The sequence below is a fragment of the Fringilla coelebs genome (assembly GCF_963513975.1).
Source record: "Fringilla coelebs genome assembly, chromosome: 19".
NCBI classification, from domain to species: domain Eukaryota; kingdom Metazoa; phylum Chordata; class Aves; order Passeriformes; family Fringillidae; genus Fringilla; species Fringilla coelebs.
Window position 1 is genome coordinate 9,569,394 of NC_140045.1, and position 19,578 is coordinate 9,588,971.

Here is a 19,578-nt window from a genome sequence, read left to right on the forward strand (position 1 = left end):
TTGTAATTCCAAGAGAAACTTGGCAGGTGTGGGTAAGAGCGATCTTAATCTCAAAACTCTGCCGGGTAAAGACACTGGCCCCTCACAAATGCTGACTTTCCACCAGTGCTGTCTTTCCTCTCTGCAGATTCCTCCAGTCTTTAAAAGCTTGAACTACTTCTCTGAAGATTCCTGATGTTGGCTTAACCCTGCCTGAGGGCTGATCACGATTATCTGTCCTTTTTCTCTCAGGGCAGAGCATGTGAAGTCCTGGGGAAGGAGGACAGTCAGGATTTTCTGGTCTTGGTGCAAGCTCTGGAGGGAATCAGCCTCTCAGATGATCAGCTGAGCTCCACCTGGGCTGTCCTGGCTGCCATTCTGCAGCTGGGCAACATCTGCTTTGCGTCCTATGAGGTACAGTAACCCCAGCAGCTTGGGAATAGGATATTTGTGCTGAATATTGCTGTTGTGCCACGTGGTGGCACTGAGGACGTGATTCCTGACTGAGGATGACATCCTTTGAAGACCTTTATGTCCTTTCAGTGTTGGGCTCTACACTGGTCTAGGCAGGGACAGAAGGTGGGAGGCAACCAAAGGTCCCTAGAGCTTGGGTGGATTTTTAAGGAGCCAAAGTGAACCTGGTGCTCTGCCCAGGCTGTGACCAGCTCTGTGCAGCTGAGGTGCTGTTGAGAATATTAGTACAAGAGGGACCTTGTATCCCATCCATTGTTCCTATCTATAATATATAGTAATATAGATAGGAATAGGTGTACAGTAATACAGGTGAAAAACATGTTCACTCTCCTGTGAAAATTAAAAAAGTTTAATAAATGACAACAAGAGACAAGGACCATAGAGCAAAAGTTATTAAGGCTGAGTGCATCTTGGCACTTAGCCAAGAGCACCCTGTTATCTTCAGGGATACCCCTCAAGTACTTTTTCCTTTACATCAGCCTGTTGCACATTCATTTACCCTTATACATAGTCAACTTTTCCCCAAACTACATATTTTTACATGGCCACTCCTTGGGTCTGCATTTTTAGAGCATGCAGATTCCTTGGTTGTGGTTTTAGCCCATTTTTACCATCAGCTTCAGTTCTGAGCCCTGGCCCACTCTCTGCCTTCAGACAATGAGTGCTGATAGTTGGCAGATCTGTACAGTGTCCTCATCCTGTGTGCATTGGATGTTATCCCATCCCAGCAGGCATTTTTGCACAAGCAGCTATTTCACTAAGCTTAATTAACAACAGAAATAAAAACGATATCTTTATAACAAAGTTACTTTAACACTACACATATAAAATCCATTTCAATATTTATGAAAAGCCAATATTCTAATATGTATCTATTGCATATATAATAAAGAACACTTTGGTATTTAGAAAGACTCCTTTGAACACGCAGCCATCGCCAGTGAGGCTGAGATTCAGATTGTGGCCCGTCTGTTGCGTGTCTCGGCAGAGCTGCTGCAGAGTGCTGTCACTCACCGTGTCACTGTGAGTCCCTTCTGGGGATTTCTCATTCCTCCTGAAGCATGCAATGTCCTGCCCCACTGTCCTAAACTTAGAAGGCTCAAAATCTGGGGGGTAACAGTAGGAATAAAATGGTTGGGGTGGGCTGAGCCCCTCAAGGGAGGTCTGTAAAGATGGCAGAGCTCACATCTAGGAGGGCTCTTTTCTGACAGGAGTGGCTTCAGGTTTATCACTTTGGCCAGTTGACTCTCACCTCTGGCAGCAAAATTCTAGGTTTAAAAGTTAAAAAGTTTTTCTTTTGATATCTGGGTAAATTCTCAGCCAAATAGAAAAAAATATCCATTTATTAACTGGGCTGACTTCCTTGTGGATTTAAAAAAAAAAAAAAAGGTATTTTTGTGAGATAATAAGAGTAAATTCTCTTTATGTATCCAGGTTACATCTTATGATCGGATCTTCACCCCTTTGTCTGTAGAAGGAGCCATTGATGCCAGGTGACTTCTGCTGATGTCTGGGTGGGTGAGATGCACCCAGAGGTGCTGTCTTTGCAGTAACTGGTTCTTCTCCCCCCTCCCACTCAGGGACTCCATTGCCAAGGCTCTGTACTACCTGCTCTTTGAGTGGCTGCTGCTGAGGATCAATGAGTGGTTGGCTCCCTGGGAGTCTGACTGTGCCCTGGGCATTGTGGACATCCATGGCTTTGAGGTTGTTTTTCATGTTCTTTTGCTATGGCCTGGGTAGTGAGGGCGTGTGCTCACCAAGGGGTCTTGTTAAAACCTGTGTCCCAAAGAATGCTGAAAGCAATGGAGTACAGAGGTGGGGCTGTGCATCCAAGGGGAGTAGAATCTTTCCTTCTTTGTGCTCCTTCACAGCTTGTCTCACCTCTGGCTGTTCAGCCTAGTCAGTAAGCCAGGCTGAGAGCTTGCAAACCAGACAGAAGATGGTTTGACCTGTTGGGGTTCATTCACACTGGCTAAAACCAGCAGCTCAGCTCAGCTGGGCCTGTGCAGCATTTACAGGGAGCCACAGCTCCCTGGGCCTTGGAAAGGATGGACTTTTGTCTTTGCAGGATCTGGGGGTGAACAGCTTAGAGCAGCTCTGCATCAACTTTGCCAATGAGCACCTCCAGTGGTTCTTCAGCCAGACTGTCATTGCCCAGGAAGAGGTGAGTGGAGCTCAGTGGAATTCACACCACCTTGAGCAGCACACATGGACTGAGCTGAGGCATCCTCAGAGTGTCCCTCAGCAGGGAAAAGGAAACTGAATGGCCTCTGAGGCAATATCCATGGAATCCTAGCCCAAAGAGTTGCCTATTTAATATCTTTAATTAATTTTACAGTAAATTAGGGGAAGGAGATTTTTTTAGAACCTTGCTCCCTTTTCCAGATTTTCTAAATGAGTTGGTCAGGGTCAGAGCCCAGACCTCAGTGGGCACTTTTGAAACCTGTTTGGGTTCTTTGTAGCATTTTCTGTACCACTTATGTCCTGGGGATGAAAGTGTATTTATCAGACTTGTTGACTTTTACTGTTCTCTTTATCACTCAGTTTAGCAGCCTTCTTCTCTCAAATCAGGAAAATCATTAGTGGCTTTAGACGAAGTTTCATGAGACAAAACCAGACAATTCTAGGCAAGTTCCTAACAGCAGTGCAGCACTAACTTCCTGATAAACAACCAAATCCCTCTGTTAATTCTCTGCATTTGTCCTTGTTTGCATGGCTGGATTTGGCCTGTGACATGCAGGAAGAATACAGCCAGGAGCAGTTAGCTTGGATTCCTATTTCCAAGATGTGCAGTGAGTCGTGCCTGGATTTCCTTACTGCAAAGCCCCACGGCCTCCTGTGCATCCTGGATGACCAGACATCCCTGACTCAGGTGAGGAGCTCCCAGCCTCTCATGGGATCCTTTTCAGAGGATGGTTAAGGTGAGGCTGTTTCCAGAATGATTGCACAAGTATTCAGTGTTTTTACCTTCAGTTTAACAGTGACTTTTCAGCTTATTGAGAGTGTTGCAGCATCAGGAAATCTCTTTTCCAGGCCACAGACCACACTTTCCTCCAGAAGTGTCACTACCACCATGGAAACAGCCCTTGGTACAGCAAGCCCAAGCTGCCTTTGCCAGAGTTCACTGTGCAGCACTACGCTGGCCCTGTCACCTACCAGGTGAGCTGGCAGGGACTCAGAGCAGCTGGAGAAATAACCCACCCTGGGGACAACCTGTGGGTGTCCTGCTGGACCAGCTCTGTGACCAAAGCTCTCCCCTTGTGACTGCACTTCCCTCTAGAGCATCAGTTATCAGAAGAGAGAAGATTGTTATTAAGAGAGCCAACTAAGCTGCCCCTGGGCAGAAGCAAAATAGGAATTGCCCTCAGTGACACAACAGCCTTGGAGCCCTGGAAATGCAGGAAAGCTCTGGCTGCTAGGGAAAAAAAAAAAAAAAAGAAAAAAGGAGAGAAGTGAAATCCTGCAGGGTGATGAGAAGGAGAAAAGGAGCAATCCCTTCTCAAAGCAGAAGTCATTGTCCTGTCTACCCTGGTGGCAGCAGGAAGAAGCAGCCTCATTCTCCAGGGCTTTCCCCTTTTCCAGCTCTCCAGCTGCCTGTCCCCAGTCCCAGTGTGTGTAACAGGGGTGTTTGCCTGCCTGAGTGCTCTGAATGGTGCTTTAAATCAGACTTTGCCTCGGCAGGTCCACAAGTTTCTCAGTAAAAACCGAGACCAGCTGCGGCCAGAGGTGCTGGATATCTTCTCCCAGAGCCGCCTCAAGGTACAGAAGTGGGTCAGGAGGAAGATCTCTATTGCAGACACCCAATGATCCACTCAGAGAGAAGCAGAAAGCTGCTGAACAGCTGTCAGGAGAACCTGGAGAAGCCACAAGTTTTATTTGACTGAATCTACTTGTGAATTGTGTGCAAATTGTCTTTGCCCACAACTGATGCACTTTATATATAAACACAGAGACTGCCTGAGGATGCAGATGCATTCCTGCCACTGCCAGGGGCAAGGGAAAGTGGCCCCCTTAAATTTCAGGTAGAAGAGATTCTTCTTTCCACATAGTTCAGTGGGTTCTGGTAATTTCTTTGTTTTTGCAGGTGGTGTCTCAGATTTTCCAGAGGGCTAAAGCTGCCTATGGTCAGCGAAGGGAGCTGGGGGGCAGGGGCAGAGGGCTCAGGCCTCAGGCCTCCACACTGGTGTCCAAATTCCAGCAGTCTTTGCAGGACCTCACAGCCAAGCTGAGAGGGTGAGAGATGCTGCTGGCACACAGGAGTGTGAAGTGCTCCAGGGTCAGCATGGAGAGGAGGGTGATCCAAGGTTCTTCCTCCTGTTTTGCAGGAGCCATGCCTTCTTCATCCGCTGCATCACCCCTAATCCCAGGAAGGTAGGGCAGCACCCCCAGCTCCTTATGGAGTCCCTCAGTTCCTTCATTCTCCTCCAACAGCTCTCCTTTCACAGCTGGGATTTAAACTTCTTTGTTTTATTTGAAAACTTGAGACTTTTCTTCCCCATTCTGTGTCCCACCCTTCCCTGTGGCCATGTGAGTTAATCCTGTGCTGCAGGAGCAGAACCAGGGTCAGCTGGACACCAAAGTATTCCTTGGGCTTTGTGTTCCATGGCCCACAGCACCTGGCAGGATCCAATCCAAGGACAGGACAAGAGAAGGACACCCTTTCTAAACCCCCTGCCTTCAGTCTCCTTTCTTTAATTTTTCTTTATTTCTTGGTTTTCATTTTTTCTTCTGCTTTGTCTTCTCAGCTGTCAAATGTCTTTGATGTGGAATATGTCAACTGTCAGCTGCGACATTCTGGGATACTGGAGGCCATCCACATCCTAAAGGAGGGGTTCCCAGTCCATCTGCCATTCCAGAGCTTCCTGGCCAGGTACAGGGGTGTCCTGGCTTGGGATCCCCCAGCCCTGGAGGATTTATTCTCCGAGGGCTCCCCGTACAGCCCTGGTTTTTGTCACAGCCACTCCTCCTGTGCCAGGTACGGGCTCCTGGCTGGGAGCAGGCCCAGCAGCTCGGAGCAGAGGGAAGGCTGTGCTGCAGTGCTGGCCCACGTGCTGGGGAACCCCTCGGACCTCTACCAGATTGGGGTGACAAAGGTGATGCCTGCAGAGAATCCCGGCTGGATTCCACAGCCCCACCCACCCATTCCCAGGCTGGCAAAGCGGGAGAGGAGCTCAGCCTCTGCCCACAGAGGGAGGGCCTTGCACACCTTCCCCTCTCACCTTTGCCTCTTGTCCCAAGTACTAAGGAGGCATTTTTAGCACTTCAGATTAACTCCAGCTCCAGGCTATTGTAGCATGGCCAAGCCCTTTGTATACTCAGCATTCCTGGGCTTCTACTTTTCATCCCTCCCTGATTCCCTGTCTACCACAAATGCATCCACATCTGCCACTTACACCTGTGCCTCCTGCCCTCCCCAGTCTCCTTAGCAGGAACCCTTGAAGGCTACAAAGGGACAAACCAGCAGTTTTCCTTATTGATCAGCTCTGGGAGAAGCTGCTGCTTCCCTCGAGGGTCAGCAGCTCTGCCTTTGCCCAGGTGTTTCTGAAGGAGAAGGGCCGGCAGCTGCTGGAGAGGCGATGGCAGCAGAGGCAGAGCTGGGCCGTGCTCACCCTGCAGAGGAAATTCCGCCGCCTCCTTCAGCGCCGGCGCCTCCGTGTGCTCCAGGAGAAAGTCACGCTGATCCAGGCTCACTTCCGAGGCTACCAGGCAAGGTCAGGAGCCAGGGGACGGCCGAGGGACAGCCCCTTGGCCTTGCCACGGGACAGCGGGTGGGGATGTCCGGGCCCCTCCTCACGTCGGCTCCCGGCCCGCTCCGTGCGTGTTTGCGTGGCCGGCGTGTCCCCCGTCAGACAATTCTTTTCTCATCCTCTAGGAAGCGTTACAGGAGGCTGAAGAAGACTTTGGTGCAATTTAAAACCATGATTGTGATTGCCAGACCTTTGATTCAGAGGAGGAAGCGCTGCCAGGTAGCAGCAGAGCAAGGTTGTACAGGAGGGGAGGTTTCTGCCCGGAGCAGAGGGAGACTGGGTGAGGCCAGGGCAGGGGTGGCTCTGGAAGGTGAGGTGTCCTCGCCCAGTGAGGTGTCCTTCACTCCTTCACCCTCTCTCTGACATGAATATAGCCAAATGAAGGAACCAGAGAGGCTGGAGCCTTCTCTCTCTGAATGACGTGCACAGTTGGCACAAGTATTGCAAACACAGCTGATTCATGGGTCTGGCTGTGCCAGCCAGGGTGGCAATGATGCCTTCAGCTTTAGCTTTTGTATTTTTCAGATCCTGCATAGGGTGTAATTCTGAACTCCATACAGAGTGTTAGTAAGCTCTCTTCACAGTTTGGTCAGACAAAACAATCCTTCCAGGCCTGAGAACCGAGGACACCATCAGGCATGAAAAGTATAAACAGAAGTGAATTGGGGGAAGCAAACTGGGAGAATGTGACTTCATTATCTGAAGCCGTAATTGTACAATTAACCCCTGATATGCAGACAGACCAAACTTGTATCTGTCTGAAAAATTCATGACCATCATCCATCTTGGGTGTAGCCTCTGCCAGGCTCCTGCACTGCCCAAGGTGTGCCTGTTGAAGGCCTTTAATGAATACCCACTTTAATCTCTAACTCTGTCTAGCCTCTGTTCTAGGCAGCCTCTCCAGGCATCGCTCCAGGTTGCCCTACGTGAGACAAGAGCTAGTTCCATCTCTGCTCTTCAGAGCTGCTGTTCTGCTCAAGCTGTAAGGGGTCGTTCATCTTGCTTTTTTTGTTGCCCAGTTCAATTACTGATGGTGACTGAATTGCAAGATTCTTTCAGTCCACGGTGATCCTCCCCTGATCCCTTACACCTGCCTCAGGCTGCTCAAGCCCTTGGCCTTTTGGAAATCAGCTGGGGTGAGAACAGGATGGCAGGTTTTTGAGAAGATGGAAAATAGTGTACAGGAGAGAGCCATGGTTCTGTCCAATGGGTATAATGTATTCTGCACAAACTATTAAAATAAAATCAGAAAATTAAAATATTGCACCTGAAGGGTAAGGGCCATTTCCTTACTATTGAAATTAATCTGGAAAGAGGAAATCAGACCACTCCTCCTTAGAGTAGCAGTAACATCTCATAGCTGTCAGCTTTACAAAGGAAGGACCCAGCACAGCTCCTGGCATGGCTGAGGGCACGGTGGGGCAGAGGGTTAAGGACAGTGGTGTTGATACAAACCTGCAGAGGTGCCTCCTCTCCTGCCATGTCCAGCACAGCATGAGTTTCTGTTCTGTTTCTTGCCCTTCCCACTTGGACAGGATCCAGATTTTCTTTCTCCCAGGTAACCACAACAGTGCAACTCTTTTGAATCTGTTTCTGTTCCTTTAGTGTTTGTTGGATGAGGTCTCTACATGCAGCAGCAGCAGCAAAGGTCTCAAAGTTCACCTGCTGAAGTTCCTCCTTTCCCCCACCCCACAGCCCTGCCCTTTGGACTTTAGCTTGTCAATGTCTTTCTCAGCCCAGCCCTCATTAGCTCCCATGTAGTCACAGTGCTCTGCACCACTGACAGGCAGGAGAGAGGCAGAGGAGCCAGAGACCCTCCTTCCCCATCTCAGGTGAGTGATGAGGCTGGGGAGCAAAAGGATGGATGGGAAAGGGCAGAGCTGTGAGGCAGTTTAGCTTCTCCCACCTTTCTAAAGGATCCCCCCTCCATGGACAAGTTCATCTGTCCTGTTCAGGCTGATCTCAGGTGCTTTGATGCTGAAGGAGGTGGGTGAATATTTCTGGCAGCTGCTGGGTGCTTTTGTCCTGAGCCACATCAAATGCCCAGCAAGGGAAGGTGTGGCAGGATGCTGGGCAGGTGCTGGAGGCTCTTACGGTTGGACTGTGTCAGGAAGGGCAGGAGGTGTTTCAGCAAAGCTCAGGTCTTTGCCTGGGCAGCCCCTTCTCAATACACTGTGCTGGGGTCCCAGGAAGGCTCTTTGGCTGTTCTGTCATTTTATCTGCTGGAGCAGAACACCATCTCCTGGCCACCCTCAGCATCTGCCCCCAGAACAGCTGGAATTTAATTCATACACATATCTTGCCACCCTCTATCCCCCTTTCATCTCCTAACAGCAGGATTTAGAGGAAAGGAAACAAAGAAGGAGCTCCCTGGCCTGTGGTGACACAGAGAATAGTCCCAGCCAAGGAATGGTGAGTTATCAAATGGTCTGGGAGGGTCTGGAATCAAAATCAGATTCTCTAGGTGGTCTCCCTCCCTTGTGCCTCCTCAGCCCAGGTTTGCTGGGGAACAACAGAGCATCTAGAGAGGGCACACATGTGTCGGGAACCTGGTACAGAATGCAGGTTAGATGCTGTCAAGGGCCTTCTAATACAGAAATATCTCATTAGTTCAGTGTTTCCCATGCTCTGGGCACAGCCAGGCACCATCAGCCAGTTCTGAGCCTGAGCACTGTGTTTGCTCACAGCGCTTCCCCTGGTCTTCAGAGGTGAAGATTATTTTTGGCAATCACCTTCTCTTGTGAGAGGTGAGAATGAGACACTTCTGCATCAATGTATTCACAGAAGCTGATGTAGAGGAAGGGATGTATTAAAGGCTTCACAACACTTGTAGCCTGTGTCAGCACTTCTAACTAATGCCATTATTCATGTGTCTTGACTGGACACACATTTGCACACATCTGAATTGATACTATCCACAGTTCTCTATAGATCTGCCAGTAACAACAAGAAAAATTAGCCCTGAGTGCTCTTGTATCACCTGCTTCCTCTGGTGTGGATCCAGAACTGTGGAATTTCACAGTCCACTTCCTGAATACACCATTGAAAAGCCAGACTTGAAGTCAAATATCTTATAAGCAAAATCAAACTGATCAAAAATGCTGTGAATCTGTCTTTAAGTGGAGAGAGATGTCAGAATAATGTGCTGGTGACAAGAGGCTTTACTATGCAGATCTTAAAAAACCCCAAAAACCAAGAAACCAAAAAACCCCAAAACCTCAGGTTTTGTTTTGTTGACCTTGGCTTGGTTTTATAGTGCCTTAATCTGAGTTGTTCTGTCTGAAATGCCCTGAGCTGACTCTACATGCAATGATGCTGACACACTGTGTTGTACTGGCCTATCTGCTTCATACCCTGCAGCAGTGCAAGGTGCAAACCAGTGAAAAATCAAAACTCATTGGCCAGATTCTCATCTGAATTACCCAGAGAGAGATCTGAGCTTTCTTTGGAACCTCCAACATACATCAAAGATCAGAATCAGGTCTCATTTTATGCTGCAGCACTTTTGGATACTGAAAAATCAAAAGGAAACTGTCAGGAAAGGGCAGGAGGAAATGGCTCTTACCCTTCAGGTGCAATATCTACAGTGCAATGTGCCACACTTGATAGGAATGAGGGATGAGTCAAAGAAAGCCAACTTTCCTGTCCTTCCCCTTGTGGCAGTTGATATTTTATTTAGGAATTGCTCCCTTTCCCTCCTGTGCTGACCCATGTCACACAGCTGTGTTCATGCAATAGCTCCTGTCTGCAATGGCTCTGAATCTTCTGGAGGCAGAAGTCACTGCTTTGGCTCAGATGCTCCATCCCTGTCCTGGCAGCTTTTCCAAGGCAGTTTCACCCAGTCTCAGCTCAGGGTTTTATGTGGTTTTTTCTCTGCTGGCAGCCAGTGACTGATTTGTTTCTGTCCCCAGGACGTGGGGCTGCTGGAGATCCCTGCAGAGCTCGCAGCCCTCCTGCACTTTGTTGAAGGTGAGAAATCCTCCTCCTTCCCTCCCTTTCCTGCACTGTTTCACTGAGTATTTCCTTGTTTGTATCAAAGCATGTCTTTGTTCTCCCTGCTGCCTGTCACTGGGCTGGATTTGATTCATTATCATTGCAGTGTAAATATGATAAAAGCAAATGGTACCATGGATGTTGTTTCCTGACACGGTAGGGAGGAAAAGCAACTTGGGCCAGGGGACAGAACACCAGCTCGAAAATCAGTATCTTTGTTAATTTTTCAGCTCTTCTTTTGAACTGGGCTGGTAGAACTGATGGCAGGGATGATACAAAACTCTTTGGTCAAAGTTTTGTGACAGCAAACTGCTTAATGAACCCAGGTCTCTGGCAGAGATGAGTATCTGGGGTGGAAAAACTTAAACCCATCTTTTACCTACTCTAAAATCCTTAAGGAAATTGAAGGGGAAGAAAACAACAGTTTTGACAATTTCAAAGAAGTATTTTTAGGTTTCATTAAAAATTATTTCCTCAAAATGAAGTTTAAAATGGAATGAAGTAGAAACAGGGTAACAGCTTGATTGTGGAACAATGTAATAACTTGAGATATAACAATTTATCAGTCCAAGGATATAAGAATATAATAACTTAAGGATGTAACAATGTAGCAATGTAAAATTGAGTATGTGTTAATTTATCAATTTGGGGATGCACCAACTGGTTTTCAAATCACCAAAATACCACTAAGTGCAAAAATTTCTCAAGCTGTTGATCTGACCCTGAGCATGAAGTTTTGTGCAGTTGTGTTTCCTCTGTAGCTCTCTGTACAATGTGAATATTTAAGCTGCAAACAGGTTGAGGCAGGATTTGCCTCTGTCTGTCTGTCTGTCTGTCTGTGTGGTGTCAAAGCCAAAGCTAGCTGTGCCTGTGGCCTTCTGTGGGGGACAGTAAGGGAGACAATCAGGCAGAAGAGTCTGGTGAATTGGAGCAGACTGTGCTGGATTCCCAAATAGCTCCCATTTCATGGCAGAGCCCTCCAGGGACTATCAGCTGGTCTAGTGAGCAATGTAAGCCAGAGGGACTCAGGGAACAGTGAAATTGCTGGAAATGAAAGCTGATGGGATGTAAATGGGGAGGATTGGAGAGCATCAGGGACACAGCTGGAGAGAGAGGAATGCACAGGAGCTGTGCTGCATTGAGAAATTTAGTGATGTTTGCTCCTCTTATCCACGAGAAATGCTTCATTACAAAGACCTCTCATTTCCTTGTGGACTGGGCAGTTGTCAGCAGTATCTCTGTATGGGCTCAGCATTTCCTGCCTGTAAATGCTGCAGAGCAGCCTTGAATCTCCAGGTGTTCCCTGGGGAGAAGAGTCTGAAAGATCAGAGCTGTGAAATCTCCCTCCTTGAAGGGAGTCCTTGTGCTCTCAGGGAGGTGAGGCTGTGCCTGCTGGGGGTCTGAGGCAGCAGGGCTGGGCTGGGTGTCCCTGCAGCCAGGGCTGGTTCAGGGGCTGCTCTGTGAGTTGTGTCCTGCCACCACACCAGACCTCCTTCCCTTGCAGGTCGACACCAAGCACAGGCCAACCAGATAACTGAGACACAGCCCCCAGAAGTCAAGGTCAAGGATGACCTTTCCCTCCCACCCACCATCAACAGCCATCCCTTCTCCTCCTTCATCAAATCACACTTCCAGGTGGGAACTCTTTATCTCTCTTCACTGCCTCCCCTGTGGGCAGACACACTGGTTTTAGCAGCAGCAGCAGCAAATATTTCTATCTTTATTTTGTTTCATTGTAGAAGCCGGATTTCCCTGCCCCTGGTCAGCCTCTGCAGCACCCCTTAACCCACCTGGATGCTGAACACCAGGAGAGTGCACTTGAGATAAACAAACTGGTAAGAGACGTTGTTCTTGACCTTGCTGAGGAACAGGTGGGCACAGACAATGTTTTGATGCCTTTATACAACAAGTTGCTGGTGGTAGATACTGTTCTATACATGGAGGGCTGGAAATGCAGAATAAATTGCTCCTTCTAGTCCCTGGAGCAGCCTGACAGAGATCACACACAGCCCCTTAAGGTTGCTGTGTTTTTGGGGAGGCACAGACCAGCCACAGACTACTGGGATCAAAGTGAATTGCCTGGTGATGGAGCCTCAGAATTTTGCAGGACATATAGGAACAGGACTGCTAAACTTTAATATCCAAATATTCCAGACTCAGTAGCATTGATAAGGGAACCTGTCTTAACCCCTTGCTCGTCTGTCAGTCATAAAAAAAAGTTTCATTTAACCCAGATCTTTTCCATGATGTGGTTTATAGCAAACATCTCAATGTCACCTCAGGCTCACAGATGTGTCAGTACCCAACAGGGGACAGTGGACTTTTGTTTAAAGGCTGGAAAAGGGCAGGGACTTTGTCATCAGGAAAAGTACACCTGGAGCCACACCCTCACTCTGTAGTGTTTGTGTGAAGGGGATGGTGCTATTTCATCTCTGGGGATGTGAAAAATATATTTCTTTATATTTCTTCTTTAAAGTGTTTGAAAATAGAATGAAACTCCAGATACTTTCTAAGTAAATCTGGTCATCTTTTGGGGAATTACATGGAATTAAAATAAGCCCATTAAGAAAGTTAATACCTAAAAACAGTCTCTTGTTTTGTCCTTGTGATCCCAATTATAGAAAAGCATAAGCTTCAATAAAATCTTGTGAAGGGGATTGTGTTTAAGCAGAACACTATTATTTTTCTAAAGATCAAAGGCAGTTTTTCTCCCTTGCTAATAAAGTAGGGATTTGCTACAAAGAATTCCATGAGAACTAAACAACCACCATCCCCTGTTTTTCTCAGTGGATCTCTGACACACTTGGTACCATTAGGTGTTTTTAGAATTTATTTATTTAGAATTATATTTATGCTTAAATGTTCTTTCCAAAGCTGTCCATTTTAGAAAAAAAAATTAATTTGTGACATATTGAAGTGTAGAGGATGAAAGGGTGAGAAATACAAACTAAAAATGCATTGAAGATGTCGATATGCATAGCCAAGAAGCTGAATCATTACTTCAGTGACTGTGTTGAGACACCACATCCCACAACCCTTGGTATAATATTAACTGCACCAAAGGCTTTAAACACTCAGTGGGCTCAGTAGCAAGTATCCTATGGTAATTTACTTGTGTGTCTAAGCCCTGCCCAAGGGGAAATATTTTGCCCTAGACCAAATTCTGAGTCATACTTCAGAAGAGACTGAAGTCACCCTGACTTTTAGTCAGGATCCAATCTCTTGGTTGCCTCCCAAATTGCCCAGCACTTTGGTGATGCACAAAAACCTGAGGGCAGGCCCCAATCTGATTGTTGGCCACAGAGGCTCCTGGTGTCTCCAAGTCTTACACCAGAGCTTGGGACAGAGGGTTACAGCTCCAATTCTCTCTCTCTTGCCCCGGATGCTTCCAGATTTTGCGGTTCATCGGTGACCAGAGTCTCCATGGCTGGCAGGAGGTCCTGCTGGGCAACTTCATTGCTGGCAGAGGTTTGAGTGATGCTGCTCTGCGCAATGAAATCTTCAGCCAGGTGTTTGCCCAGACCTGGAGGAACCCGGACATGGAGCGCAGCCAGCGAGGCTGGCTCCTGATGGCCACTCTGCTGAGCTGCTTCGGCCCCTCACCAGCACTGGAGAAGCCACTGCTGAAGTAAGAGGAGAAAAGGCCGAGGCAGCCTTACAGGGGGGTTTAGAGGGGTGAGCAGTGCTACATGCAGTTCCTTCTCCTAGGTTTGTGTCAGACTATGGCATGGAGGGCTACAGCGCTGTCTGCCAGCGCAAGGTGCTGACGGCAGCTCAGTGCGCAGGGACAGAGCCTGCTCGGGCGTACCCTCCCACCCAGCTGGAGTGGACAGCAAACCAGAGGAGAGGGAAGATGGTGCTGGATGTTCATACCTTTAATGGTAACTCAGTCTTCTGCCCTCCTGCTGTCTTTTAGTCTCTAAGGACTTTTCCAGTGTAGAAATCATCATTTGGGAAATAATTCCCTCAACTGAGTAAAGTGGATCAGAACACTGTTTGCTGGTACAACCATGGGGGAAACAAGCATCTGAATTTAGACCCAAAACTTGCAAAGTCTGGGCCTGGTGGGACCTGCTTCTCGGGCTGAGGGATGAGATTGTCCTGGGTTTGGGCCCTGCTCAGCAGAGGGCTGTTCAGGCTGTGCATCTCTACAGAGCTGCTATCCATTACAGCCCATGCAGCAGGATTTTGTTACAGGGACTTTCTGCCCTTTGCAAATATTACCTGAAGATGCCTCTTGAGCGACCAGCAGCTCTATGAATTGAACACAGAACACAGTCCCTACTCTGGCTCCTTGTGAGTGGAGTGATCCCCAAGCAAACCAGGACACTGCAAGGGTTTTCACCTGTCAGGTTGGAAATGCCAACCTGTGCCATCAAACAGATATTTTGGGTGTGAATGTGTCCATGTGGAGCCTTCCATGAGCTTTTAGTTCTCCTGTGGCCCTGCTCAGGAGTGTGTGAGACTTTCCAGCTGGGCTCTGCCTGTGTCCCATGGAATGTGGGTGTTGCTTTGGGTCCTGCCAGGGAGGCTGTGGGTACTGACTTTGCTCTCTGTGCCAGAGGAGAAGTTCTCAGCTGAGGTGGAGTCCTGGATGACAGGGGAGCAGTATGCAGCCTGGATCCTGAGTGCAAGGTACTGCAGAGGATGGGAGCAGGTCTGGGGGTGTGAGGGAGGCTGTCCCCAGCCCTAAGGTTCAGCCTGGTTTGGTCTGCAGGCTGGGATTTATATGGTCACATGTAGAATACTCACTTCCTGCCCACTCCAGCCTGTGCTCCGTTCTTCACCCTTAAATAACCCTCAACCATAAACAATGGGCTTCTTTAGGAACAGAGGAACCACTGGTGTGATCTCTGAGAGCAGTTTCAGAGAAAAAAGGAATTGATAAAAAAGACAAATCTTGAATGATTCTATTTTTGTTTCTAATCCTGGGCACTTAATAGTTGATTCACACCCTAAATCTAAAGGATTTAATCTAGGATAGACAAGGCAGAAAGACACTGAATGTAATGTTTTCCTTCCTCTCCCTTTCCCCTGCCTGCCTGGACACCTTTCCTCTCCCAGGGGCTGTGACAAGAGCACTCGAGGGTGGTCTATCTCCATGCTCACTGGCAACACGTGGCAGGACCTGCTGGGCTGTGACTTTGTGCTGGACCTCATTGGAGAGATGGAGGACACCAGCAACTTCATTAACTCCTCCCGGGCCCCCACTGAGTACCCCATCACCCCAGAAAGGGACAGGAGCATCCTGCAGTCCTCTGAGCTGGGCATGTGAGCCACCCATTCCTCCTGCCCCACCACTTGTGGCCCTGTCACCCAGCTTCCAGCACTCTGCTCCTCATCTCATTTTCCTCTTCAACAGGATCCCTCCTGCTCCAGGTATCCAGGCCCCTGCCTTCCCCCCACCCAGCCTGCCTCCAGAACTTATTGGTCTCCATCCAGGTGAGCTTTAGCCCAGGACTGTGGCTGACACTGGGAAGGGCCAGATGGGCCCCAGCCAGGGCATCAGGGCAGAGGGGGAGTCAGGGGATTCTTCTTGTTGTAGAGCTCCACTCTGAACCATGACTAATGGGGGCTGGAGGCAGGGGAAGGTTTCTTACCTGCCTTGTCACCAGACCTCTCTCTGCTCCCAGATCCAAGGTTTAGAGATGACCTGAGGACCCCTGTGGGCTTGGATCACTATGTGGATGATCTCTTCAGCCCTGTGCTGCATCAGAGCTCCAGAGTATCTGTAAGTGCCCTGATGTTCCCTCCTGCCTTCTCTCTGCAGCTCTCCTGTCCCTGTGAGTGCTTCAAGTTTTTCCTGCCTGTTCACTGCCCAGCTCAGCAGTGTCTGCTAGTGTCTGCTCAGCTCAGACATGCCTTTGAATGTCTTTCCCTCTGGGAAGTCTGTCCCTCTGAGCTCAGATAACTCTTTTGGGTTTATTTTGATGCAGGATATGGAGAGCAGGGAGAATCTCACCAGACGCATGAAAGGAGGTGGGAAGATTGGCCCCACACAGAGAGGAATCTTTCCTTCCACAGGTCTGTAAGGCCATGGGGACACCTGGGACTACATCACCTTCAGTGAGCAAGAGTCAGGGAGCCCCTTAAATGCTAATTATTGCATGTTCAGCTGGTTCATGCAGAGCACTGAGCATTAGCACAGGCTGCACTCCTCACTCCCAGGTGAGACAGATGCCTTGCAGAGGTGTTAGATAAGGGAGCTGCTGTGTTGGGCTTGTAATTTCTCTTCCAAGCTGCCCTTGGGGTCATGGCAGCAGCAGCTTGTTTCTGACCCAGGCCACCTCTTCCCTAGACAAATATTTGTAAGTCATGTATTCACCTTCTATTCACCCCATGCTTTCACAAAACAGTTGGTGCCTTTATCAGGGGTGGTTTTAATCTTTTTTATTACTTCCTTACAGAACTTCCCATCATCTGTAGCTATTCCTTAGGTTAGTAAGCCTGAACCCTGAAGAGGTTTTGGTTTGTGTGTTTGGTTTCTTTGCTTTTCCTCATTTCTGTGGAGCTGAGACTCTGGCATTTGCAGCAGGGTGGAGTCAGACACCAATATATTAATGGCACTGACAAATCTGAATCTGCATGGGTAGGAACACACCCATGTCTCAGAAAGGTGGGGTATGTCCAGGTCAGTCATTCCTGAGGCAGGGACTGCTCCTGGCTATTGGAGAGGCTCTGGGCCATGACAAGCCCTGTTACAGATCACTGGCCTGAGGCCAGTTTGTCACTTAGTGGCTTCTTAGCTGAGTGAGGTGTATGGTGATCATCCCAGGGCCATTCTCACTGGTGAGGACATAATGATTCAGCAGATTTGTGCTGGGTGCTGATTCCTCTCAGCTGAGTCTGACCCCCACACCCCTTGCTCTTCTGGCTTCACACTCAGTGGGGTTTGTTTGTGACCCCATATGGGACTTGACTGCTGGGAGCAGAGGAATTCCTTTCTCCCCACAGCTCCTCCCCATGACACACAATGGCATCCAGACCAGGGCTCCTTGTTCATCCAGCCTTGCCACCCACTGCAAAGAGACCAATGTGACAGTCCCAGCCCCAGAGATCTTTGCCCAGTCCTCAAGAGAAGCCCTCTGCAATCATACACAGGCAGGAATTGTTTATAAGCTTAATCATGAAAAATGGTGGTGTCCAAAGCTAGGCTGCAGAAACAGAGTCTGGATACTGCTGTTTAAAATCTGGCAGGCCACACATTTTTCTTAGGTTTCCTTTCTCCACCTGAGTTTTGCTGTGTCCTGCTGTGGTTGGTGCATGTGGAGAGCACCAGAAGTGCTCTCTGGGGTTGCTCAGGGTATTTTCATTTGGGATTCTCCAAAGCACTGTTCACTAGGTCTTTTGCCTCTAGGCTTGCCTGGAATGACTCAAACACCAGTTTACCAGCCCATGCCCTCCATGATGGGGATGCCAGCAGCCATGCCCATGATGCCAGGGGTTGGTGGGGTTGCACCCATGCCAGGTAAGAGCAGTGTTTCTGTAACTGCACATTGAGGGGGTGGAAGGGGGCTGTCAGTGAAGCCTGTGCATTTCAGTGTCAGCTGAGGGGCTCAGTGGGGAATGTTCACCTGCAGGCTTTTGAAGATGTGTGTGTTGTCTTTCACAGCCATGGTGATGCCCCAGCCCATGGTTCCAGCTGTAGACCCCAGCCAGCTGGCAGCACAGCAGCAAGCCTTTATCAACCAGCAGGCCATGCTCATGGTGAGTGGAAGGGCCCAGGAACTGGGAAGGAGCCACAGTTGGTGTTTGTGCCTGGAGGGGGAGCCCAGCTCTCCTCCTCTTTGGGCCTGCTCTGTGTCACTCTCTGCTCACCTGCTGGGGTGAACTGTCTGAAGTGGGCATTATTTAAGACTGCAAAACTGGGAACCCTCTTTTTGTCCCTTTGTGTCCATGGGGACACTGAGGCACCATCAGTGAGTAAGGAGCAGGCCCTGAGGAGATTCAGCTGTAATTCCCACGGGGTTTTAAGATGGGATTTGCTACAGATGCAGGCCTGCAGTGTTCTGCTTTCTGTGCACAGCCCTGTGAGTGCAGGGCAGTCCCAGGCTGGCAGCTGAGCCTTTGGGGGTGTTAGGAGCTCTGCATCCTTGGCCAGGTGGGAGAAGACTCCCTGGGCATGCCTTGCCCACACACTGGGAAATTCACCATGTGCTATGTGGATGCTTTGGGATTGATTAACAGTGAAAAAACAGGACAGGCTGTGACTGATGGCTGGGTTTGTGTAGCCTAGAGCTCATGGACATTGCAATTCCTTCCCCAGGCCCAGCAGATGACTCTTCAAGCCATGACCATTTCCCAGCAGCAGCAGCAGCAGGAGCTGCAGAAGCAGCAAAAGTCTCTTGAGAACTCAAGGCCAAGAGTCTCAAGCCCAGCACAAGCCTCAGCCCCAGCCACTCTCCCAAAACCCAAGAAGCCTCCCAGCAGCCAGGCTGCTGCAACACCATCAAGGTCTCCAGAGCCACCAGCTAAGGCCAAAGAGCTGGTATGAGAAACAAGCAGTGGTTGGATTTGGTTTGAATTTGTGTTTGGTGTTTGCTCTGCATCCATCCCTGTGTGGCTGTGGTTTGGCAGAGAGGAGAGCAGAGATTTGTGCTTCCTGATGATACTGAGACCTTTCAAACTCTGCTTGCTGTGTCTCTAAGGTTCAAACTCAGTGGCTTGTGCTCTGTGGAGGTTTGGCTGCAGGGTTGGCCAATTCATTTCCAGTTAAGCTGATTTTTCCCACAGGAAAATTAATTACTCTGAGATCTTTATCATCCAGCAAGCTGTGTTGGGCCTCTAACATAATCCCCCTTCTCTGTGCTTGGCTGAGGGTTCCTTGTGTAGAAGCTGACCTACTGGGACACTCCTGGATGTGGAGAGGTTCTAGATCAGAACAGTTTGAGACAAAATCACCCCTGAGCTGAAGGGCACTGCTGAGGTACTGCTGGCTGGTGCTAACTAAACAAGCTGTGCACTGTTAGCAGGATTATGACTATGTGGAAGAGGAGTTCTCCAGCAGTGAGGATGATGATTGTCCTCGGGAAACCTTCCAGCAGAAGAGAGAGTACTTCCAGAAGATGGGTGAGTGTCTTCTACTTTGGGAATTTCACTCATCAACACCTTCCTGGCATGCCCAGGTGTTCTTGTCTCCCTGTCTGGAATCCAGCTAATCCCTGCAGGAGCTGCTGGTGATGTGTGCACAGGAGTTTGGGGTTCCTGTTCAGCTAGCTACAATTCAGATTGTGAGCTGTAGTGGGGCCAGTTTTCTAGAAATCTCTGGGCATGTGACTGCCACATCCTCCCTCACTCTAGAAAAGAGGTTTTTGCTGCCTGAGGCAAGAGTGAGAACTGTGCCATCAGTGGCAGTTTTGGTGTGGGTTTGACTAGCTCAAGTGCC

The 19,578-nt window shown here is 48.9% G+C and overlaps 1 protein-coding gene across 1 annotated transcript in view; it reads left to right on the forward strand.

Moving 5' to 3' along the window:
- Positions 1 to 19,578, forward strand: part of MYO15B (myosin XVB) — a gene marked incomplete at both ends in the record, with an annotated part of 43,644 nt that overhangs the window by 9,875 nt on the left and 14,191 nt on the right. The window contains 30 exons of the mRNA XM_084218779.1: positions 232 to 393; positions 1,363 to 1,476; positions 1,888 to 1,946; positions 2,034 to 2,157; positions 2,522 to 2,617; positions 3,194 to 3,325; positions 3,487 to 3,612; positions 4,135 to 4,212; positions 4,538 to 4,686; positions 4,779 to 4,824; positions 5,199 to 5,323; positions 5,429 to 5,546; positions 5,989 to 6,164; positions 6,326 to 6,435; positions 7,092 to 7,182; positions 7,300 to 7,336; positions 10,112 to 10,169; positions 11,698 to 11,828; positions 11,933 to 12,028; positions 13,586 to 13,821; positions 13,902 to 14,074; positions 14,756 to 14,828; positions 15,258 to 15,464; positions 15,556 to 15,635; positions 15,827 to 15,924; positions 16,130 to 16,217; positions 17,551 to 17,661; positions 17,806 to 17,900; positions 18,460 to 18,681; positions 19,166 to 19,262. Of these exons, the coding sequence (XP_084074905.1) occupies positions 232 to 393; positions 1,363 to 1,476; positions 1,888 to 1,946; positions 2,034 to 2,157; positions 2,522 to 2,617; positions 3,194 to 3,325; positions 3,487 to 3,612; positions 4,135 to 4,212; positions 4,538 to 4,686; positions 4,779 to 4,824; positions 5,199 to 5,323; positions 5,429 to 5,546; positions 5,989 to 6,164; positions 6,326 to 6,435; positions 7,092 to 7,182; positions 7,300 to 7,336; positions 10,112 to 10,169; positions 11,698 to 11,828; positions 11,933 to 12,028; positions 13,586 to 13,821; positions 13,902 to 14,074; positions 14,756 to 14,828; positions 15,258 to 15,464; positions 15,556 to 15,635; positions 15,827 to 15,924; positions 16,130 to 16,217; positions 17,551 to 17,661; positions 17,806 to 17,900; positions 18,460 to 18,681; positions 19,166 to 19,262 (3,508 nt within the window). The remainder of the gene's footprint in view (positions 1 to 231; positions 394 to 1,362; positions 1,477 to 1,887; positions 1,947 to 2,033; positions 2,158 to 2,521; positions 2,618 to 3,193; positions 3,326 to 3,486; positions 3,613 to 4,134; positions 4,213 to 4,537; positions 4,687 to 4,778; positions 4,825 to 5,198; positions 5,324 to 5,428; positions 5,547 to 5,988; positions 6,165 to 6,325; positions 6,436 to 7,091; positions 7,183 to 7,299; positions 7,337 to 10,111; positions 10,170 to 11,697; positions 11,829 to 11,932; positions 12,029 to 13,585; positions 13,822 to 13,901; positions 14,075 to 14,755; positions 14,829 to 15,257; positions 15,465 to 15,555; positions 15,636 to 15,826; positions 15,925 to 16,129; positions 16,218 to 17,550; positions 17,662 to 17,805; positions 17,901 to 18,459; positions 18,682 to 19,165; positions 19,263 to 19,578) is intronic.